Genomic DNA, 24,537 nt, shown 5'->3' with positions numbered 1-24,537 from the left:
TAGCATAGGAGTCAACGCAGTCACCGGATACAGACGAGCACGCGCTGCGTTTCCGCTTTCCATGTGGCCGGAAATGACCTTTGCCTCATTAGAAAAAAGTTACACGCACTCGTTGCGATCCTCTGCTGTCAAATTCAGCTACACATAGCAGGAACTGTTCGAGTCGATAGAATCTCGAATATCAGAGGTTGTACGCCAGCGGGTTAGGTTTCCTATATGTACATCATTTCGAGGATGATGGCGCACTGTTTGCGCTTCGATGAAACCGCAAGATCGGCCGCGGTACGTTGTTTCCGTCGTATCAGAGAAACTGGATCAGCCACGAGACGTTAATTTCGTGCGATCTGTGATCGCATTTTCGATCGAGGTATGCTACTATTTTTTTTTTTTTATCGTCGACGGAAGAACCGGACAACCTTGGCATCAACGCGCAAAATACGCTCGGACAGGAATCGACCGCCTTCGAGGTGACTAATGCCGGTGATGAGCAACGCATTAATCGAAAGCGATAGCGGGGCAGGAGGTGAATTTTAGACGTTCGGCGTCGCTGCACCGTACGAGTCTATCCGGATTGCAGACCTGCGCTCACAGACCAGACGACCTCGAATCCAGCGATTTAAATGCGCTGCACCGTGAAACGATCGATCGATCGATCGATCGCAATCGGCGATCAACAGTATCCCATTTTAAAGAGAATCTATTTGCTGTTTAGTCTCGGTGCACGTGGCAGTCATTGTTGGCAGGTTGTGTCATCTCTGGGCTTGTCCAGAATGCCATTATTATCACGTCGCATGCCGTCTAGACTTTAGACTATGCAACTTCTAGCCGACGTTAACAATGATAATAATAGTAATAAAAAAAAAAAACGATTGCGAACCAGGAAACAATAATGCTCGCCGATAATGACTATTGTCAAAGGGGGAACAATGATGCACGGTGACTGGTATGCTTCGCAGAAAGTTCCGCGGAGAAATGAAGCTGTATACGTATATTGTATACATAGAGCGTTTCGGTGGCGTAAGTATTCGCGCTGTCTATTGTAACTAGAATGAAACCACGATGCCAACGAAGAAAATGGAATTAAGATTTAGCCTTTCGCAAGTTGACGCGTTAGATGTATCGTTGACGCGGTTATCGTGCAGCCGAAAGATGAATATACGTAAGTCGTCGATCTTCCAGAGAAGTTGCTCAAACAAACGCGACCGCTAATAGCGACGTTTACCCGGAGAACAACTTTATCTGAGATACTGGTAACCAAGGAACGTGCCGATCCGTTTGTCTCGTAAATCCGGTGTTGCGACTACCGAGGAGTTCGTTACTACGTTCGAGACCGTGGGTGGTTATTAGCGCGTTACATTGGCTCATTGCCGCTTGGAAACCATTAATTCACCGATAATATCCAACGTCACCGCGATTACGACTACTGAAACATATAGATAGAAATTGCCAACGATTAAACAACGACGTATGCATGGATCGACGACCGCGTGGGATTCCTCAACATTGCGTTCGTCTTCGAATCGGGATCATCGTTGTATCTTAAGAACGTCGCTTCTTACCATTTACGCTTAATTACATTAATATACCTACGCATAACGAGCGTAGGTGATTATTATCGTCGGTGGGACGAAGAATGCATCGACCGAGACTCGACACACGAACGAGCGAACGAGGACTTCGCGCATTCCAAACGAACGAGCAAGAAAATTTGACAGTTGGTGGGCATCTGGCTTCTCCTTTCCTCTTCAATGTTAACCGTGTCTACCCACGGATCGTATACCGGGTGTCGCGTGGGTGTACGCTCGTGCTGTACGCGTGCACGTAGTGGGGATCCTCCGGTACTTCACTGGCTCGCATGGAAAGGAAAGGAAAAGAGTGGTGTACCTACAGCTGTGCCGTAAACGCGATTATGTTTCGTCGCTGGCAAACCCATTCAGTGCTCCTTACGGCACGAAACAACTTGGTACTGCCGTTGCTAACGTTTCCACGCCACGCCATTCGACTGCAGTGACTCCGGAATCGTATCCGGCTGCGGAGAAGAGGAAAACGCGCGCGGATGCGCTCCAACAGCCCAGCTTTAACCACGATCACGTGCACGAGCAAGTCTCGTTCTAGAAAGTGTTTGTTTTCGGCGCGGAGAATCAGAACCGCGTGTGGACGCCGCTTCGGTACCACGGACGGTTCCGTGCCAGTTGTTACGACGCGATAATGTGAAAATTATTCCTGATACGCGCTACGCTTCGCGTTAGGCTCCCGTGGATACTCGAGTCTGCTACTTGGAGAAACAAAAAAAGAAATAAAGATAAAGAAAAAAAGGAGGAAAAAAGCGACCGATCGAGGGTGCACGTACGATGCAGCTGTTTCTCCGTGGGATCGAAACATTTGGGTGAGTTTGATTTGAAGATCGACGCGGTTGCTTCAGTTTTAAAATCGCGTAAGAGTCGTGAAAAACGACAGTCCGTGTAAAATGATATAGATAATCGATGTTGAATCGCTTTGCTCTTGCAAAATACTAAGACGCATTTTTCCAACCCGATAGTCACGCGAAACACGGTTTACGGCTTCGTAATTCGCGTTGTAAACTCGTCTCTTAGAGTAATACAAAGGTGGCCAATATTTATACACTGGCAAGGAAGCCTTGAAACTTTATCAACGGCAAACGCGTAAAAATAGAATATTTCCTGGCATGCTGGTCGGTTCTCATCCTCTTACATGAGATCGGTCTAGTTTACCGTGGATGGCTGTCACTAGTCGAAGGAAGCGGATCCGCTAAGTTCTCAACATAAATATGTATACAGAGCTCTGATCTCTGTTTCATGATAAACCAAGGAAAGCACGAAGGGTTATTGAAAACAAGCATGCAATTACGTTCTATTCGAGCTGCGGAGCCGGTTTACTCGATATACGGCCAATTAATCTTTAATTGACAATGAAAAACGTTAGAAATCGTAGGAAAACGTTACGTAACACTGGCGAACCGTACGACGGGAAATAAATATCGCGCCGTTTCCGCCTTTGCACTTTCCAAGATGCTTGGTGAATAGCTTCGCGAAGCTAAAAATCTCAGGGAAAGGTCGACGAAACGCGACGACAAAGGGAAACGAGAAGGGAGGAGAGAAAGGGAGCGGATGTGTGCGCCGGGGAGAAATAAAGCGTGACGTTCTTTTAATGGAAAATGCATGAACCTTTTTATTACAGAGTTAACGAGAGGCCGGCTACGAGAGCGTAGAACAATTTCTATCGTTAGAATTGTAGGACGAAGCAGGACGACGAAAACATTCCGTGTAACCAAGTCGAGATATCGAAGACATCCGTACGCGTAACGAGCATCCTTGCGTCGTAAAACGCTGTCCACGGAGGAAATGGTACGTAAATTACGTTGATTCTCTTTTGTTTTGCGTTCGAACGGCTTTACTTCATACACGACCGTCGTACAATCGTAGCGGAAGCGGAGATAAAGCTTGTTCTGTCGATCTAACAGCTTATCGATAAACATTTTCCGGGCACTTTAGATTAGACCTCGATTCGGAAAACTCGCGGCTAAGGAAAAATAGTACGAGAATATTTTTCAGCCGTATTTCGTCTACCATGACTAATTGACGGATAGACAGGCAAAAGCGGTCGTAATAAGTTACCGTGAACAAAATTGCAGATTCAACAAGTAGCGCGTTTGCATACCGACCGAAATATGTAGAGAAGGCCGGTGCCGCGTGACGCGTTTCGTGAAACTGTTCCTTCTAGACGGAAGAAATTTTTCGCGTGGAAGCAGAAGGATGGATCTCTGAAAACGACGATTTCTCTCACATGGAATAGAAACCACAGAAGCTGATCAACGTCGGCAGAGTCTCGTTATTTCATCGAGCCACGCAACATCCATGAAGTAACGCGTGTGCATCGCAGTAGAGGCGCAGCTTCTTTTCTTCGATCGGAAACCGCAAAAAACTTGTACGTGGTAACGCATGGTGTTTCGAATGTACGCGAAGAAACTAAAGAAACGATATCATTTACAATCAAGTTGACGTCAACGTCGAGTAACGAGACTGACTAGCCTAACGATGGACTTCGTTTCAATCGCAAAAAACATGCAAATGCGACGCGTGAGGTCGCGAAAGGTTTAGGAATTCGTTGCATCGCAAAGACCTAGAGATACGTTTAAAAATCAATGAATAATCGATGCTCGACCCTTCCAGCGAGACAAAATCCAAAGCGTTAAATAACGGATCGCGAGCGAACGGAGATATTCGCGGCATAACAATTGCTAACCGACCGAAGCATTCCAGACAAAGCGATATACACGATCGATCCTAATGGAACGAACGAACGTAACAGTCGTTCCGTGTGATCGATCTCGGCGTCCATTTACGGCCGCACGATCGTCCACTGTCACCCCCGACAACCCATCTCGCGTAATTAGAATGCAGTGAGTTAAGAACGATTAAAATACAGGTAGATAGACGCGTTGAAACGGCCGCGGACTGTCGTATTAGCGCGCTACACCTACATGTCGATGTCGTACGTGTCGCAAGATGGCCGGGTCACTGCCTACATGGTGACACCCACTGACTTCTTAGACACGGAGCCTTCGTGGCGCACAACCGACTCTACTGATTATAATTTACGTCGATTAACAGTTACGCGAAGCTAATCGGCTGGAAAAGATTACGGGATTCGCTGTCGTCGGAAACGGTCGATCGGTTTCTATTCGAATTATCCGATCGATCCTGTACGATTCGGTTAATGGAAAGACAGAGAAAATTGCGGAATTCTACGACAATAAACTACCGCTACCGTTCGATACAGCCGATTGTTTTTTTTTCTGTAACTTATCTGTCCACTCGTGTGAATCCGAAGAACAGAAATGAACTCGAAGATTCACGTAGCTCGATGATTCCCCTCCCCCCTGTTGGAACGGAAGACGGTGATCTACGATCTTCGTGCCTGTCGCTTCAAATATGCGTTTAAGTAGATAATAAAACACACGTTTCCTCAGACAGCGAGCGTCCATTAATACACCGAATCTTTGTTTTTCAGGATGGAGGCACATACGCGAGGATGACTTAACGATGATCGTAAAAAGTGGACGCTGGTAACTGATTTGCAGAAGCGGAACCAGCGAGAACGATGGTATACAGAGGCAGTTTGCAGACCGACGATCCCAGAGATGCACCGAAGCTGGTCAGGATGTCACCGCTGAGAACCAGCAGGCCAAATAATCCTGTGTCCAATTTACGAGCAGCTTCCTCCGTTAATAGTCCGATATATCACGGTCCGTTTGTGCCAGCAATCGACGTTCATCGAGCTAAATTGATCGATGAAAGACGTTTGGCTCGTGAAAGGGACATCGAGTCCATGCAGAAGGTCATTATGAGGACGACCGGTGTTAAGGTCGGCGCGCCAAGGCTACGAAACATCAGTCAGATACGAGACACGGTGTTCGTCGATCCGGCACTGATACCGATGGAAAAAATCGGTCGAACGGAGAAAGATCGACCGAGAACCATCGCCATCGACGGTTCCAGTAGATCGGCCAGAACGCAGAGTTCTATGTTGGCCGATTTGAAAGATTTAGAGAGACTGAGGAACACGCCACCGGCTCAAAGGTGTCCCAGAGTGACGACGAAGAACGAAACGAAATCTTCCCCGTCCAACAAGAAGACGGAGCTTACAAGCTCGGCGAAAATTCGATCGGATATCTTCAAGATACAACAGATGTTTCAAACTCCTGATGGCTCCCCGAGGACCGGGGTGAAATGCTCCAACGAGAAGAAGTTCGAAAAAAGACACGAGATCGAAAAACTCGAGAGGAAGGCCGGGACGGAAATTAATAAAACGAGATTACTCGCACAGAAACTGTTGGAGGCGTCTCGAAGTAACCGGGAATCATTGAAGGATCGGTACAATAACCCGAGAAACGCGTCGAACCTGAGAGCAGGCAAGGAAGTTAACGGCAGGGCGTCGAGTAAAGTATCGCAAAAGAATAGCGTGGATTCCAAGCAACCAGAGAAAGGAAAAAGCCTCGCAGTGTCCGAGGAAGTACATCCACGACCTCCGGTTCGACGAAGAAAAGAGTCAAAAAATAGGCGTAGCAGCGACACGCACGTGAATGTCACTGCTGCCGACAATACCGTGACGAACGATATCGTTCCAGAGGATTCGAAGAATATCACGACCACGGAGAAAGAAATCGAAGCATCGTCGAATGACGACGATCGTTCGAATGTCGCTAGTGCCACGGGAGATTCCAAGATCAAAGCGAAGGAGCTCGATAGACCGGACATCCTGGACGGTCTGTTGAAAGAGTCTGACCAGCAACTGGCAGATCTGAAATTGGACTTGCACGAGAGAAGAAGATCGCGAAGTCATTGGCGAGGGTTCGTGCAATCGATGAGGCTACACGATGTTGAACTCCACTCGGACAGCGAGGATCAGCGAAAGGGTGAGCGAGTCGATGTTTGCTCACATTGTAAATTAGCTATAACTTCAGGTATCCGAGAAGCAAAAGTTTATTGTTGTCAATGGATAAATGAGATATTTGACTCCTTCGGAATACCAATACAACGCGTCAAAGATACTTTACGATAAAGAGACTCGGCTTTCGAAAATCGACGATAATCGATGCTCAAATCCATAACAACTTTAAATTTTATCATTTCACTCGTCTCGTCGAAAATTTCCCTTGACAGTCCTTAAAAGAGCATTCGAGTTCGTGTATAATATCAATGAATGCACACGAACCCGATGTCAACGTTAAGTGAGATTCATTGAAATATCTGTTGGTCATTTTGATAATCCCCTTTGGTCACCTCCTTGCGTTGCTTAAAGGGTACGTTTCATATAACGGCAGATTGCATTAGCAACGTTTGCCGAAGTTTAAAATTACAACCAGCCATTAATCCCTTAGCTCGGGGCACCCCTATTTTTAGATGTTTGTGGGGACCCTTTCTCGCTCTTGTTGCTAGTGCAGGTCAGGGTAGCGTATCCCTAATAACATATGTCCCAACATATGGATTTAGCTAGGATGAACAGACACGCCAGATTCTTCACTTTTGTAGCACAACTCGAGAACGACGACCGTTCGAGCTTTCTAGCGCTGTTCCACTTTATCGGCTGATCGTTTCTCCGTGTAATTCATCGCGAAACAAGAGGAGCACACTCTCGAAAATTTCAAATTTGACTATCCCAAAGGCTGATCGTGGCGTGCAACGTTTTTGGTATGTCGTGCGATCGTTTTACCAATGATTAGAGGTTGTTTCCTCGATTCTCACGGCACAAATCCACCATGCGTCTAATTTCTCTCTGGCATCGATTCTCGTACAAGCCATTTACTTCGATTCCGTGATGAAAGTCTCGCGCGGCAACCGACCGTTTGCTTTTTTCCTTTCGATGCACGATGATCCTTATCTGTCGGTTATCTTCTGTACACGTGGATTTACTTTGTCTGTGCTTACACGCACGGGAAAAGAGGCAGGTTCTGACGTTTTTCCAGGAAAATACTTTATCGTGTTACAATTTCGGACTTGCTCGTAAAACTCGATGGGAAACGGATTAGGTTTAGCGATGCTCGCCTTTCGAGAGAAAAAGGAAACTTTACGGGGAGGTCTAAAATCTAAACCACTTTGGTTTCTTTTGCCGTTTCGTAAGATATACTCGATAAATTACAGAATTATCGTGACGTTAAAAATAAACGAGTAAGTAACACATCATTTTTGCGTGTCGTGTTAAATACTTTTTCGCAATTCCTTAATTCCATACGTCATTCAGGTCGAACATGATTGCACATTTACCAAATTAACGAATTTCTGGTGCGCATTCACGCGAATGAAATTTCAGAAATGAACGTGCGCAGTATGCTTACACGTATACGTTAAAGGAGCCTGTGAATCTATTAAAAGTCCAATGACACGCGATCGATTTGATTGCCTCGCCGAGCAACGCTTTTACCCGCAAACCTTGTTGTACACATCGGTATTTACCTCGTCTTGTCTGGCTTTATAAAAATGATTACGCAAAAAGTTGTGCCGACTCGACGGCTCTTGCGTACATGTAATCTTGCGTCATAATCGCGAGGGACGCGGGAAGCGATAAACGTTTACGAAACGTTCGTCCTATGAATCGTCGAACGAACTCTTGCGATTTCCCCTTTTTAAGGGTTCTTTCGATTTCGTTCCAACAACTTGCGGAATTTCTGACGAGTCCATAGAGACGGTGACTGAACTCAAGGTAAACGAAACGCAAGGCAAATGGAACGTAATGCAAAAAGCACGCCTGCTGACCATCAATCGCCGTGAGCAGATTACAAATCATCCTTGCGGCGATCGCCGACCGGAAGAACGGTAGATATCTGGAGAGAACAATAGGCCGCGCATTCGATAAAGATTCTATAGACGAACCGATCGATCGGTGCGCATCGATGATGTGGCTAGCTGATGCGCTCGAAATGCTCAGGCATTCTAACTGCACAAGACAAACCCACGCATGGGTGTATATAGAGGCGGTAACGGCCCTTGCCCTTGAGTCTACGCCCTAATATTGATCTAGCGTCCTTCCTGCCCCTCCATGGTGGCCCATGGTGTGCGTACAATGAAACGCAGGGTTCTTCCCCTCGCCCCTCCATCAACCAGCACGGCAGACCCATCAATGTTACCGTAAGTCCAACGTATGGGCCGATGTTGCGCTCCTCAGTGCAAATCTAGCTGTCAAACCGCTAGCATTTTTTAACGCCGATCAAATCGATACAATTCACGTTGTTCGTGCGTATCAGTATCTTCTCATTTACCATCTGCCTCATTTTATCTCGTTTTCCCCCTTCCTTCGTTCTTCGTCTTTCTAAGTATTACTTCCGTTCTTGTTCAAGTATCCTTTGCGGTTTCGTATCGAGCGACCATCGATGCATGCTCGTCTAAACATTCTTTTATTTTGCCTCTCGTTTAACCGTGTCGTTTCTTAACCGTGTTGTGAGTTCTACGTGTTGGGGATCGAGTACCAACCACACGCGTTCCTCCAACGAGGCCGGTTACACATTATCGAACTTGGTCGATACGCGCACGCCGTTTCTCGTCGTATTCCTCTTCGTCCCATTCCGGCCTGTCGTCGACGTGCCGACCAGCGTCCTCCGGGCGTGCCAAGTTGTTCAGTGCAGACGCGATCACGCGGTCGGATGCACACGCGAGTCTGTTACCTCCGGAGATGGTGCTCTGTGACGTCTGCGACAACAAAGGTGAGAGATCTCTTCTTCGATAAGCATGGTAACGCGGCCGTGTCTTCGGTAGAGCGACTTCAGCGAGCGAACGCTTAACCTTTCGGTGAAATTTGACGAGCTTACGTAAGGTATCGTGCACCGGTGCGATAATCTCGTGCATCGTGCAACAACGCCAACATTTTTATAACAGACACGGTTAAACCGCGACCGCGTAACCGTGTCTTCGTTTTGAACTGACCTAGATGATGTTTGTACGTTTCACGTGCGTTTTTCTCTATCGGTATTCGTGTCGCGATGTTCGTTGTCATCCAATTGAAGTGACACTCGGAGTAAATTGGCACGAAACAACGTGGTTCGAAACAGATCGATAAGAATTCCCGTGTTCTTGCCGGTACGCTTCGTGTTTTCTCAGGAACCGATATTTGTTGTTCGATCGTTGTTCAATGAAGGAAGGGCATCCCGCTCCGAAAGGTGAGAGAAATCTGTGTCGAACTCCGTGGTAAATGCCTGACATTTTCACCCCGGCGCGTTCAACCGCGTTTACCCGTTCCGCGAGACGCCTCGACTACGCCGGTTCGCTCTTTTGTCCGCCGAATTTTTTTCTCTTTACTCAGTTGCTACGAATGCTAAAACTGTACGCTGATTGGAATAACCCAAGCTTAAAATGTCAAAACTTTTACGAGATGCGGCGTGTTCTAGGAGTTGGCTATTTACGAACACGTTACGTTCCATTTGGCAAATTGATGTTTTTGCATTTTGCATTTACTTTACATTCTGATCGTTTAATCATGGATGACACAGTGGATCACTGTATACCGTACACCAAACTGATTTTTATCTCATTCGTTTTTCATTCTTACGTTAGTATACTTTCTAACGATTTCCCGGTACGATGATAAGATCAAATCTGTTCGGTCGTAAGTATGAAATAATCGTTATATTAATAAAATTATGTTACTCGTTTCTGCTTCTACTTATTTCTATAATTAGGCTGAAACGCTTTATTTATAAAGCGTTGATAGAATTCCATACATTTAATTCATATACAACTTCGTCAAACATTGAACGTAATATAATATTCGTTTTGTACGTTTCGCGTTGTTAACAATTTCGAATAGTTTGCAAGCAACTACTTGAAATAGACTGGAAATATATTTCATCGATGGCTCTGTTGCGCGAACATGCCAACGACTCGCTATTGTATATACGTAAGTGCACCATTGGGCGTGCCATAAATTCCGTTCCGAGAAGAGTCCGATTAAAACGGCAGACTAAGCGGCTCTGAAGATTACGAGGACCCGACTCGGTGTAAACAAGCCTCGTTATGCACTTAATTACAAGCACTCAAACTATACGAGAGCGAGCGAGCGAGCGCGTTTGCTGACGCACGAGTGTGCGAGGTTCGTTCGGCGACTGTGCTCCATTATTCGGGGAAGTTTTCTCACGCTCGGCCTTCTCTGTCCGAACATGACTTATTGCAGCTCGGGAAACACGGGAAATTGCTTTTCGAACATTTTCGAAGAAACCTGCGCGTTTTCGGTTTCTACGAAGGCAATCTGTTTCGAATTTAGACGTCTCGCTTGAATCAAGAATCTGCGGCGATTTCAGAGAAATCGCTGACTTTTGTTCGCTCATTCGGAAGATAGTAAACCCTCGTTTACCGCTATTTATACTCGAGTGCGATAATGTCAAGCTAATCGATCGAATGTACGCTTTGTGCGAACGTTCTCCATTTAACAGAGCATGAACCTTAACGTTAAAAATCGCTCCTTCTTTTAGTCTGAATTTTCATCTTTTGACTTTTTGGAAAATCGAAACGATTTCCGTATAAAAATTCGCACGATTTATGTAACCGAAATATCAGACGAAAGATCGTACTCGCAGAAAATTACTTGCATGCTTGATTACCGTATATGATTCACGGAGAAAATGGAACGACGCCGGAAGATAGAAAAAGTAGCCATTGTTCGTTGAGAAATTAAATGCGCGTTGGTCGTTGTGAAGGCGACTGACATCGAATCGAAGCAGAATAGCGTTTCACCAACAGGCGCCTGCTTATCTCGTTTTATTCCATAGGAAAGAGACGTTATCGTGGAAAAAATGTATGGGTCGTGTTATGCTACGATGTCTACGTCGCGGTGTATGCCACCAGCGTGAAAAATTGTCATTCTAACTTCGTTTAAATCGCGTATGAAACGAGTATGAATTACGTAATTCTTTTCATTTTATTTTGAAAGAGGGGGAACTCGCTTCACCGTGTGACTAACACACGAGATAAACATAATAAGCTACAGAGTGATGGCACGTGACATGATGTTAATTTATCTACTTGTACTTCGGCTGGATTTATTTTTCCCTTCTATGCAGGACTTTGGAATCTGATCTAAAACAGAAACAGACAAATAAATACTTGAACCTGTCGCGAACTATCTGGTATCGTATAAATCAAGATTTTACGATTTTGTTATTGATACATAGTCCTCCAAATGGACTATTTATCGGTATTTACTGTACTTGAAACAGATTCTATTACATTATCTAAAACTCAATCTGAAGGAAATATATCAATGTAAATAGATATTGTAGCTACGCACAACATACGAACAGTGTTCCAATTTAATCTTTTAACCGTGTTAAGGCGAAATACTTCAAGTAATATGTCAAATAAACGATCCTATTGGGTATGATGACATAGTTCGTCATGAAATAACGTCGTATGGATATAGTTACCTTATTACCAAATGTAGTTATTTTAATATAGGCGAGGAAATATTTTGTGGTTAAGGAGTTTGATATATTAAATACAAATTGTTTACGATAATATGTTGAACGTAGCTGAGACCGTAAATGATCGAAAGTTTCGATATATCTATTATAATTCCACAAAAAGTATTAGAAAGATTTCATCGCGGATATTCGAACGAATGCTAGAAGAAACGTTGTACGTGAGAATCCGAGAGAACTCGCTTCGTTCTTCAATCTCGTCGCTCCGCCCTCGTGAGCCCTCATCGTTATCGCGTTCAGAGTTTCATCGATCGATTTCCGTGTTTTAAAGAAACATCAACGGGTTCTTTGTTCGAGCAAACACAGTTCACGTCCCACGTGACATGGTGATTCGACTGACGTCACATGTCGAATTACACCATAGGCCAACAAATTGCCATGGTAATAGAGTAATTCAATTCTCAGCGACCGTCAACCCTGAAATTATTACTTATAGCGTATTCCTGCAGCGACGCGGAGCTTAATTGACGAAATTCCAAGAAGGCAGCCAATAAGATGCCCATAGGGAAGAGACACGGCGTGTCAGAGACAAGAGTCTCGCGTGACAGTTCGTCTGTTGCAACAATTGACAACAGCGAAGAGGGCGATTTCGCTAAAAATATAGAATCTTTTAGAGTCACGCAACGAGTAATAACACATCTCCCGGTGTGCAAAATGGAAAGCGGACAATTGCTTAATCGCGTGCTCCGTTTGGAAGAATATCCGCGTAAACGAGGGATCGAGAATCTTTTGTTCATTAGGAACAAAAGAGTAAATTTGACCATCGTCGACCGGTTCTCCAAGAAACGTCGGGGTATTGTGTCCGAAAGAAAACTCGATGATTGGTTTCTTTCTCGCGAAGTGAAAGGAAGTTGAAAATTTGGTTGCTCGAATTTCTACACGAACTCGAACGAATGCAGTTTCATATAAAACAGAAAAAAAAAAGGGATAGAAATCGATTTAGCAACGCTCCAGCTAACCAATTAAACAATCTGATTTCAAAATTCTCTTCGTTAAAAGTTTCAATTTTTTAACAAGAAGAAGGTACATTCTACGGCATAATACTTCCTCGATAGTCTCGACTTTGCATAATCAATTGTCGTTCAAGTCTCAAGAAACTTTCGCATATTCACAGGAACACCGTTATTCGTTTTTTAACTGGAACGGCAATCGTTTAGTATCCAGCGACACGTTCTTATCGATCGTTCGTTGACCGGATGCGAACTACGAACCGTCGAGTTCCGTCTGATTGAAATTCGGTGTATAAAAGATAGTACTTCCTGTCGAATGATCCTGTTCTTCAGTTAGCGAACGTTGACACCAGCGTTTTACAGCGCTCATGATCGTAGCGGCCACTTAAAAAGCATTGTGCTCGCGCGCAGCATGCGCCACACTTCTTGAGTCTCGTGCAACGCGTTTTCTTCCGTTTCGTTCCCTTCCTCTTCCTGTCTTCGACCGGTCTCTCTTTCACCTCTCTTCTTTGTCTCGTTCGTTTAGTTCATTTCGCGCGACACTCTCGATTCGAGAGCTGCTCATAAATATTTAAGTAATATTTTACCGCGTCGACTGTAACGGTGTCGCGAGAAAGCTCGGGACTAGAACGGTCGCGAGATAATTCGTCCGGAAACAGGGAACGACGTATTCGCCAGGCATTTGCGTCACGCATCGTGCACCCGCACATAATTTGTACATTCTTTGAAACAACTTTTACGCGTTCTTCGATCAAAAATGGCTACTTTCGATTTTCACCCAGTCCAAAAAAACGCCGACTCGAATGCACATTTCGATGCAGACAACCGGTCGTGCGAAAAGAATGCGCCAGAGATTGCGCAGCTTTTCATCGTTTTCATCGTTCCTAATTAGTACAATTAACTTTTTATAATTCCAAGATCGAATAACAAGTAAATAGAAAGCTACAATTCGGAGCGTTGTATGAACGTTCGCTACGTGACGTTCTATAGAAACATATCGAAACGAGCATGAGATTTTTGACAGAATCGGCTTTCAAACGAGAAAATAATTTCTATTTAAAATACTTCCTCGTGGCTATGATCGTCGCTCGATCTCGTTGAGGAATCAGCGATAAAGAGCGGTTTTCCACGAAAGTTTACCTTCAGTGGTGGCTGTTTTGATGCGTTACGACACGCACACGCGAGCCTGGAATAATGGATATTTTATTACCCTGCTTTTAAGCTTCGTGACTATCGTTACTTTCTCATTAGTGTTCGGTGCAATCTCCCGTTGCAAACGATACTTTTTTTTTTCACTAATGTCGAAACGTGGAATAAACTTCGCGCCGCTCCTTGGCTTAAGGTCAGAGAATAATAGTTTCACGATGATTAAACCTTGTACTAAATCAGCGTTGAACTCAACTTCGCACTCTACCATTCGATTCGCGTGTTTCGTTGCAAGTCGAAAATGACGCGGAAGAACTTATGGAACCGTGTGATGGAACATTCTTACGATCGTAAAGCGATCGAAGGACACGAATGGAATTATGAACGATCAACGTATCGATTTAAACGATAAAACGTTAACAGGTTCGATAATGGACAAACGCGGGGCTATGTAATCGCGGTAACGGCGGCAAGTTGAGAACTCCTTGCATAATTGGAGTCAACGATGCGTGCCGAGTGGCCTCAGCCATTGTCTGCATACAGTTAGTCGATTATTCCGCGGACAAGTTCCGAACTATTCACGCTGTCGACAAAACTGGTTGCACGAGTGACATGGAAACGGAGACAGCGTGTCGCACCTACGATATCTATGTAAATCGATTTTTATTTCTCTTGCTACGTTTATTTTAACATCCATTTCTCTCTAACTATTCCCTCCGAACCATTCACGAACCGTATTAATAAAATGAAGCTTCCAGAGATTTCGATCGTTTAATATTGTAGAGCACCTTTGTCTTGGAAATTAAGCCATTCACTTGCATAATAATAGCGTAATTGGCTTTCACGGGTTACACGGCTGTTCTATTTACAACGATGGTTTTGCTGCTAAGAAGAAACTTTCTAACGGAGCTATTTCCTACTGCGTTCGATCTATCTTCTTTGCGCGAAATCGGCGAGCGCAATTTACGTAAGAATCTGGAATTATCGAGGTCGAGCATTCGGTGTCGATATAAATAGATAACATTTTATTACTAGAAAATACACCGAGATTAAAACAGTCAAAAGTCGTATTATTTTCGCAACGTTTTCCAGTATCGCTTTGCTATGATGCGCATCAAACGTTGACACGTTTCATACGATGAAGCGAACACAGTAAACGTGCGGCGAACGTGCGGCATGCGATATCCATTATCAGTGACGAGTGGCATCGCTCTTAGAACGCGTCATTGGCCTTGCGCGATGCAAAAATACCAGTAATACGCAAACTCTCGAGAATTGCCTCTCCTTCGCGAGACCCATGGTGAGACCGGAAGCGTTTGAATGACGCGGCCCTCTACGCGCGCATAATGCATATTCGAATTATGTACATATCGCTACCGAAAAGCCGAGAATCGCGAAGATATTACGAAATCAAGGCAGATAATCGAAAAAGAAATTCGCAGACACTCCGTCAGCCAAGTGATTAAAAACGAATTGTATCGTAATGGGCCTAAAACGAGAGGAAATTGCATACGAGGAGGTGCGGTGTTTAAGATTTTTCAGAAAAATCGTCTAACCGATGACGAAACGTTCGATACTTTTTATCAATGTCTCTGGAGCGTAGTCGAGATTCCAAGCGCATTCTCTTTCTCTCTTCCCTCGGAAAACGGTTCTACCGTTTACGCATTCCTCACATGCACTAGACTACGCGTTTTCAACTGTGACTGAGTATACCTTACTCGTTCCTCTCATTCTTGCTTCGTTCTCTGTTTTCTTTGTTCATCTTTACGTTTTCCTTGCTCTCCTGCTTATCTCTCTTCTTCAGCATTTATTCGTCTTCCTCCTGCGTTGACGCGTACGAGAAGAATATTTACGCTCTCGCCGATCGTCAGCTACTTTGGGAAATCTAATCGCTACAGCGATGATAACATTTACTACAAACGTTGATGCGGTCTCACGGCCGAGTTTGATGTACGAGATTGACAAAATTTTGATCGATCGCTAGATATTGCGTTTACGTTTTATATACCGTACGTGTGGTAGAAGTATCTGTTAATATATCTCCTGGATCTTTCCGATTTATAAGTTTGAGTGGTTTTGAGCACGGATTGATATCTCTTCTATTTATATGAACTAATATCAACTGTGTCAAACACGGGATGCAAGATATCGATCATTTTTAATGACCGATATGGAAGCATATAAAAGATCGGGAATTTTAAAAGACAGGTATTCGTACGAAAGTTCAATAGATCGACGGCGCATAATGCTAGCGACATTTACATTTCGCCGATTCATTTCCAGACATAAGAATGTACAATTTTTTAAATCTGCGTTCTTTTATGTAATTATGCAAACGCGTAACGCTAAATATTCAGAACGAAAATACTTTCTGTATTTCTATTCAAAACTGTGTCACGATAGCAACAGTCGTAGAAGGCGTCGAGGCACAATGAGCCATAGGAGAAATATTCACTCAACTTGAGCTCACGCGCATGTCGTTTCTTGTAAATGTAGTTTGAAACAGGTAAGCAAGTATATACAGTGTATATTCAAGTGTATGCCTGGTATATTTTCTTATTACGCGTGCAGTTGAGCAGCAGTTGTTGAGAATATTTCTAGAGAGAATTATGCAAATAAGGAATTACTTAAAGAAAGCATGCATATTTCGTGTTACCATGACAAACAGATTTACAATATATTCTCTTAACAAGTTAATATATTATACATATATATATATAATGAATCAAATAAACTTTAATCACTTTACCTCACTCTATGCCACTATATCGTTTCTAAAACACATATCACTCGATGCATCATTCCACAAAATGATTCATTTTTCACGCGTGTTTATTGCGTCTTACTTACGTATGTTGCCCGTTTCGCGTTTGAAAAGATCTGAATCGAATATAGGTCAATTCTGACCAATAGATGATATATACGTTCGTCATCGTTTTAACATAGTTCTTGTAAACTGTAATCAGTCGATTGTCTTTCCCCGACGATAGTTCTCTCACCTGTGCACGGTAAGAATCAGAATTTGATCGACAACGTTTGAATTTGGCGGCTCGCTAGCATCTCGCTTTCACGCGCGAGACACAGAAAATCGCGCGTACCGTTACAAAAACAATTTGCGAAGCTCGCGAACGATCGGGACTGGCGTCAGTACGAAGATTATTGAACTCTGTACGCGTCGGACAGTTACGTCTCTGGCTACGCGCGTGTCCACCTTCCTGGCTCAACTCTCACAAACAACGTACATTCACTTTATTATAGAAAATAATGCAACCCGCCCCGACCATGAGGCGCACGAGTAGAATTGTATGTAGGGTGTGCATGCAGCCGTGATGCACATTAATAGGTACACATACGCAGACTGTGCAGGGCTGCTGGCGTGTGTACGTTTGCTACGGAGAAACCGTTCACCAACACTCGACGAAGGGTTCCCACAATCAGTACACAATTGGACTACGAATAAGCGGTATATACGGTGAACGGAAAAGTGTTCGGTGGTTCTCCGTTTTCTTTCTTAACGCTTTGATTAAACGGCGCACATCCACCCCGTGGAAACGACTGGTTAAAGTGGAACGAGAATGCGTGAAATATGAAATAAAATAAAATAGCTCTCCGAGCTTGTTGTCTCGGTTGTTGCGCGGTAAGTTTGCAACTTACCGGTTCACGTATACTGCGTGCCACTCCGAAATAAAGACGTTGGATCTGGTTCGAAAGGAAACGAAATTTTTCATCGTTTATCGAAAAGAATATTTCGGACAAAAATGTTCTGCATTTAAGTATCGTACACACGGTGCATCGTTGCTTTGCGGTCGTTCAAAATTCATAGAATTCATAGAAAAATGGTGGGTAGGAATTCTAGTTGTCGGTTTGTCGCGTGAAATCGTACTGAAGGAAAATAGGAGTTGCCTGGCGAGTCATTGCCAAGTTACGCAAGGAATTCGTATCACGAAAAGTCCAAGGGATGAAGCACACGCTCGATACTTTATTCCGCGTCACCCTGTATGCACAGGTACCAAGCTGCACACGTGTATACAGTCTGTTACGCACACGCACGTAATGCCTTACGCACACGGCTAACCGTAAACCTCCAGTCTTTCAGTTCATGTCGAGACCGCGTACAGTGTGGACTTCTGTGGTTTTTGAAATTCTGGTTCAAGCGTCGCGTCGCGTCGCGTCGTTCGGACATCGGTCACGCTCGAGTTTTTGCGTTTCCGGCTTCGTTCATCTTCTATTTGTTATCACATCGTTCGATCGTCGACTCCGACATCTTGATAGCATGCTGGCGTTGATCATTGGTTTCTGTTATTTCTACGCCGAGCTGCTTCGTTTAGAGTTGCAAATGCTCATACATCCGGAGGATTGCAAGCTGTCGAAGTTCTTGCTGTAAAGGCGAAGACACGAAGAGGAAGACGACAAGGCCTGTCGTGTCGAAACGTAGAACGGATTTATCTTGGTCGATGGATCGAGAAAGATTATCAGCAATATCAACCTATTGCGAAATGTATTTGCTCCGTTCTGTCCTTGATGTTTTTTCGGCCAATTTGTTCAAAGCGGGTCCCACTTTTCGGTGCAATCGATACTAATTTGCACCAAGTTCGTCAATGTCGGCAAATTTTAATTAACGCTCCACGTACACACAAGCGTTTCCCCGTTAAAATATTGATTTCGCGCACCGTCGATGGTGGGTGTCATTCCGCAACAACGTAACCGATAATGAACGTTGACTCTCGTTACTTGAGCTGCAGGACGTTAAAAATGAACGAGAAACTAGGATTTCGATAACGCGCGTTACTCACGCGCGGTTTACCTTGCTAAATAGGACGACGTGAATGAGCGAAACATGACACATCGAGGGAAGTTTTATCGACCGACACGCTGGATCTCTTCCAGTACCATCGTCAGCTGTATACGCGTATAGTTTGCACGAATACCAGAAAAGGATAACATGAAACATTAGAAGGCTTGGAAAATTTTTTCGCTCGACAAATTTTCGCTTGCAACGCGAACGAAAGATTCGAGGATACTCTCTGTAATCTATGGAAAACACAACGACGCGAAGCGCAACGTCCGGTGTTCGGTGCGGAACGAAAAAGGCCTCGCAAAACCGGGCGCATCCGCAGATACGTCGACAAGTGAAAGTGCATTTTGTAAGATGACTGTAACTGCGGATAATGGCGTGTGCAGCCGCCACCGACGCCCCAGTATGTCAGCAACGATCGTCGTGGGCAACGGCGCGTTCGTCTCTTCTTTCTCGTCGTCGTCGTCGTCGTCGTCCTTATTGTCATCGTCGTCATTGTCCACGTTGTCCTCGTGACACGTTGCGGTTCAGCATGGATCGCCTGGAAGTGAAAAAACGATGCGTAGTTGCAAACGTAATTAGTCGATTTAACGTCTCGTCTGAGCTCAGTGACCTCGCGACCATGCTCTTCATCGATCTCGATTAATTATTCATGACGTTGACTTTCTTCCGTCGTTGAAGAAAACCACGAGTTGGTGGTTATGCGCGTGCTTTCCCCAAGGTCGTTGCAGCTACTACCGCCCAAGGAGGAAGAGGAAGTCAAAGGGGCATGACCCTTCATGGAATCGGTGAAAGGAACAGGACTCGAACGTCGATCGTCTTTTGTAGTCACGTGGATTCACCAACGACAACATGGAAACTATATTGAATTGTAATTGAAGAAGTTTCTAGTTTTCTGAAAACACACGTACGCTGTCTTGTTTAGATTTCTAGAAGTGTCCGATGTAGATCCGATTACGCGATATCGATACAAAGGATCGTGATGCTTTTTTTTTAATATTCATATCGTTCTAAACGTAACGTAACGATCGTTCTAAAAATAACGTTATCGTTATCGATATAATTTTATTTCTTTTTTTCTACGCCTCTGTTTCTTCTCGATCAAGATTCAAGTTTATCTTCGATAAATAACGATAGGTCGTTCCACTTCGCGCAGGCAACAGATAAGTGTTTCCTGTCGTTAACTCCGATGATTAAGAAGCCGTCTCTTTTCTCTATTTTTCGTAGCAATTTTTGATCGTCCCGTTTCGTTAACGAGCCTCGACGCAGCCAGTCGTCGGAAGATAACGCATCCTGTGGCTGCTAGTCATGCGAAATTTTCTTGTTGCTGTATTACAGACCTGAATTTGTGGAACAAGAGTATCAGTCAACGATGGAGGAAACTGAGAAGGAGATGTTCAGTTCAGGAGACTTCGGAACCTCAGGAGGCTCTGATACAAGGCGGAACGACCCAGGGGGTTATTCAACCAGTGAGGTCCAGCCCGACTAGCAGAGAGTCTTCGCCTGCTGCCAAAAGTCTTCAGGATGGCAGTTCACCGAAGAAATTGTTACAAACTAGCTCCTTAAGACTGCCAGGTAATTACCTATATCCTTCTATTTACTAATATTACTAATTCCAATAACGAATTCAAATAGAAACTAACATTCGAGCCTTGTTTAGGTACCACCAAGGGTATCGCTGACATTCAGCACGTATTACGAAGCAAATTCAGTAAGATAAACGCTGGCATCCGAAAGAGGAAGGCTCTGAGCGTGACGGAAGTGTTCTCGCAAAAGGATAACGCGTCGAATTTCTACGTGCCCAGTCCCTTGACCTCCTCGAGTAGTCAAAACTTTGACGGAGAATACGATTCTAGCGAACCGACTTCCCTTCCACCTTATCCTTTCCACGACAATCTCGAAACGCTGGCAGAGGGCAGCGTGCCAAATTCTCCGAATTGCAGCAGCCCATTGACCAACAACAACAAGACGTTCACGTATTCGCAGAGCAGCAGCGCTTATGATTCTCCGGTACTGAGTCACGATCATAACCAAAAGGACGCGTACGAGAACGTATTATACTCCAATTCGTCTCCCGGTTGTTGCCCGAGGTCTAGGGGAATATTACAACGGAGCAATTCCGAGAATCGTGACGCCGGCAGACAGCAGGATCACTCGTATGAAAATGTTCGTTTCCAGCGAGGTCATAGGTCAGAGCTGACACCATCCGTCACCCCCCATTCCGACAGGCATCTGGCAAGGAGCAACTCGGAGACGAGGGATCATCACTCGTACGAGAACGTTCACTTCCAAAAGAACTCGAAGCATAGAAATCAGTCTGACTCGTCGTTCGAGGAGATTCACATACCGAGGGTGACGCCCAGAAAGAGGGTGACCGACTTCAAAGTCGGTGGACAGGTGAACAATTACTCCAACGGGCCTGGTTCCCCGTGTATGAATAAAGAAGAAGGGCCGTCCAGCTTGGGAGCTGATAGAAGCCCTGGTAAGAAGACAACCAGACGAATGAACAGCAGAAGCGTCGCCAATATTCCTAGTTCCTCCGGTGCCGGTTTGAAGACCTGGCAAGTGAGTAAAGGACGAAAAAAGATTTTTTATCGATCGTTTATCATTCGTTATTTCTTTGTTACTTTTCACAGGGTACGCAAGATACGGACGAAGGCCTGAATACCGACTCCGAACTCGAAGACATCGACGAAGCTGGCGAGGGTGAAGAGTCGAGATTCTGCACCCTACCAAGGCCAGGCAAGGGTGGCGCGTCATTCACGATACTGACAGCCAGATTTCTAAAAGGTCCTGGACACAAAGGACTTGGTTTTAGTATCGTCGGCGGTACAGATAGTCCTCGAGGGAATATGGGAATCTACGTGAAGACAGTTTTTCCTAATGGCCAGGCTGCTGATCTTGGAACCGTCAAAGAAGGTACGATACTATCGTAATTGTCATAATTCTTTGAACCTCTTAATGCAATTATCGTTGATTCGAGATGAAACGAAATACCCTGTTCCAGGGGACGAAATTTTGTCGATAAATTCGAAACCTCTTCACGGTATGACGCACGCCGAAGCGATCGCCGAGTTCAAGTCCGTGAAAGCTGGGGACGTGGTACTACACGTTGGACGTCGCGTCAACAGAAAGAAAAGAGACTCCTTGACATTACCACCTGCCGGCCCGGCACCGCGTCAACAAATCAAGTGAATCGTTGATCTCCTCCTATCGCATTCCGTGTGAAAATATTACGTTTCTGTTTCGTATATAAGCGCTTCGGATGCGCGCGAACAAAGAATTCCGACTTTTCCAAGGACTATAGCCTATGTCTGCGAAGATATTTTCCTTTTATTAGGTACTGTTAATGACGTGAGCGGGTCTGCGTTCACCCTACGCAACAACGAACCAATCTCATTTTTCACCATTTTTCGGTAACCATCTCGGTTGTGCACGTGCGTTTTAGAATGTGTTCGGCGTAGCATCGCTTCGTGAGCAGATATCACGAGGAAGATTACATTTTGCATTTGTTATTTTAGCGTTTATTATTCGAGGCCCACTGTGTCGACGGTGATGCGATTAAAAAGTGCGAGACGGTTACTCATTTCGGCGCCAATTCGTCGCGTATTTGAGCTTCGCGCGGCGAAAGCAGTTCATAGCGGTGAACCGGAGAAATGTACGATATACCGACAAGGCGGTGCTGTTGAAAGAGGCTTAAGCTCGTGTCTGTCTCCGCGGAAGTATTTTCGAAAATCCAATGGTAAATTTATCAGGAGAGGTTCCTACTTTTTGCCAATAACAAAGATCCTATGATCCTTCGGATAGAAGAGGCAAAGCGAGACGTCTCGAGGTGAAGATAGCCAACGAGCTATAGACAAATCAAAGATGGTATAATCTTATAATATCGTACTATTTACTCGTATTCGATGTATCAATATATCTAATCTCGATAAAGTTTAATTATTCTATTAATAATCACTGAAGTTACTATTAGCGTTATCAGCTGTTTAAGGCTCTAGCCTTCCTACTTTTTTCTCGTATTCAACTTTTTACAAGCATAGAGCGTATTTTTGTCAAAATTTATTCACGTTTTAATCCTCGCACGGAGTCTATTTTTTCAAAGTGATCTCGATGTTGAAATAGCGAAACCGCGCGAACGCGGACAAGCGAAGAATCCGAGTCCTCCGGTTCGAGTAGCTAACAAATTACCATTTATTTTTGTAACGCGTGTGAGTCGTCATGGGAGAGAACGAAATCTGTCGCACGAAACATCGAACGTACGTTGATCTATCAACGAATTGAGAGAAAACAAAGCTAAAGGAAAACAAATGTAGAAGAGTGATGCTCTTGTCGTTCAGGGGTGCTGCAATCTGTGAAATGGCCTGATCGAAGGGACGCGCATAACAGGATGTCCAATTTTCCACGTTGCCGCGAGCAAGGTTCGAATTATTTTTTAACTACCTTTGCATAGAGTAACGATGATCGCCCAAAGATGAAACCCAAAAAATATTTTTACTACGAGAAGAACGAGTCGTGTTAAACGGAGAAACGCATATCTATAGATTAGGGTGTGTATATATATATATATATTTACACACACACGTATAGTATATATATATACACACACACGTATGTAGAAATATATATTTTGACGAATCGAATGAGATACGTTTATTTTAAGGCAAAGAAATTGTTATTAGTATCTAGTCCATCTATAATATCTTCCGTTTCATCAGAAACATTTCGATTCTTTTCTTTTCTTTTTTACTCTTTCCTCTTATCTTATTATAGGTATCGATATTGGGAAAATAAGCGAGAAAGAAAAAAAAATAAATATATATATATATATATACACATACATATACCTATCTGTACGGTGATATAAGTATAATTATATATTTCTTATATCGATTTTTCAAAGTGTAATGAAGCCAACGTGAGCGATCAATAAATTGGACTTGAAGGTATCGCCTGTCGGACGATGTTATTTCTCGATAATGTATTCCATGAATGTGTTGTGTATCTGTGTTGGAGAATCTGAGTCTGGTTTGTTGCCCGTGGAGCAATTAAAAATTTTAGAACGAATGCAAAAAGACTCACTAATGTTTGATAGAACGATAAATTGGAAAGGCAAATTTGATTAAACGAACTTGAGCTTCAAAGTAATAAACAACGGTTCGAATTAACAAACGAAAAAAGATAAATTGGCACTCTTCAAACGCGACAATGAATCTCAATTTCTAATCTTCATTGTTCATTTTCAATCTTTTACAAATTGCGAAATATTACTTATCTAATAACCAATTAAATTACTCGAGGTCGATAAAACTGAGTAAACAGAAACAACGAGCAGTTTCCTGCCTCGGCAATGTTCCTTCTCATGAAAACATATGTAAATATGAAAATTAACGAACGACTATACATAGCAATCAGCGATAATTCTCAATTATGTTAGTTAAACGACGTCATTTCTTATCGAAATCCCTTTGCGTTCATTCCTGGACAATTCACATTTGCCGCGTCAAAATTCACTTCATGGACATCCACAAAGCTGCAATGGCACGTAACATTCCTGAAATCGTGAAATTAACGTGGAAAAATTCATCTTCGATACTGTCACTCTCGTTCTCTTCCTTCCTTAACTAAGATTTTCACTTAAGTTAAAATTCTTCAACTGAGAA

The 24,537-nt window shown here is 43.9% G+C and overlaps 2 protein-coding genes across 3 annotated transcripts in view; both read left to right on the top strand.

Moving 5' to 3' along the window:
• LOC126918969 (cytochrome P450 6k1-like) overlaps positions 1-24,537 on the top strand; it is an 89,619-nt gene that overhangs the window by 50,866 nt on the left and 14,216 nt on the right. The window lies entirely within an intron of this gene.
• Positions 1,551-23,823, top strand: LOC126918953 (uncharacterized). 2 transcript variants are annotated; one of them, XM_050727567.1, is made up of 7 exons: positions 1,551-2,386; positions 3,199-3,365; positions 5,032-6,436; positions 20,213-20,449; positions 20,535-21,439; positions 21,511-21,793; positions 21,882-23,823. In XM_050727567.1, the coding sequence occupies exons 3-7, from the start codon at positions 5,122-5,124 to the stop codon at positions 22,067-22,069; spliced, it is 2,928 nt and encodes a 975-aa protein (XP_050583524.1). In that variant the 5' UTR covers positions 1,551-2,386; positions 3,199-3,365; positions 5,032-5,121; the 3' UTR covers positions 22,070-23,823. The 2 variants fall into 2 exon arrangements, with proteins under 2 accessions (XP_050583524.1, XP_050583525.1); XM_050727568.1 differs by lacking the exons at positions 1,551-2,386; positions 3,199-3,365 and adding an exon at positions 4,562-4,962.

This window comes from Bombus affinis, chromosome 7 (genome assembly GCF_024516045.1).
Source record: "Bombus affinis isolate iyBomAffi1 chromosome 7, iyBomAffi1.2, whole genome shotgun sequence".
NCBI classification, from domain to species: domain Eukaryota; kingdom Metazoa; phylum Arthropoda; class Insecta; order Hymenoptera; family Apidae; genus Bombus; species Bombus affinis.
Note: the sequence above shows the minus strand (reverse complement) of the source record. Positions and strands in the feature narration are given on the sequence as shown.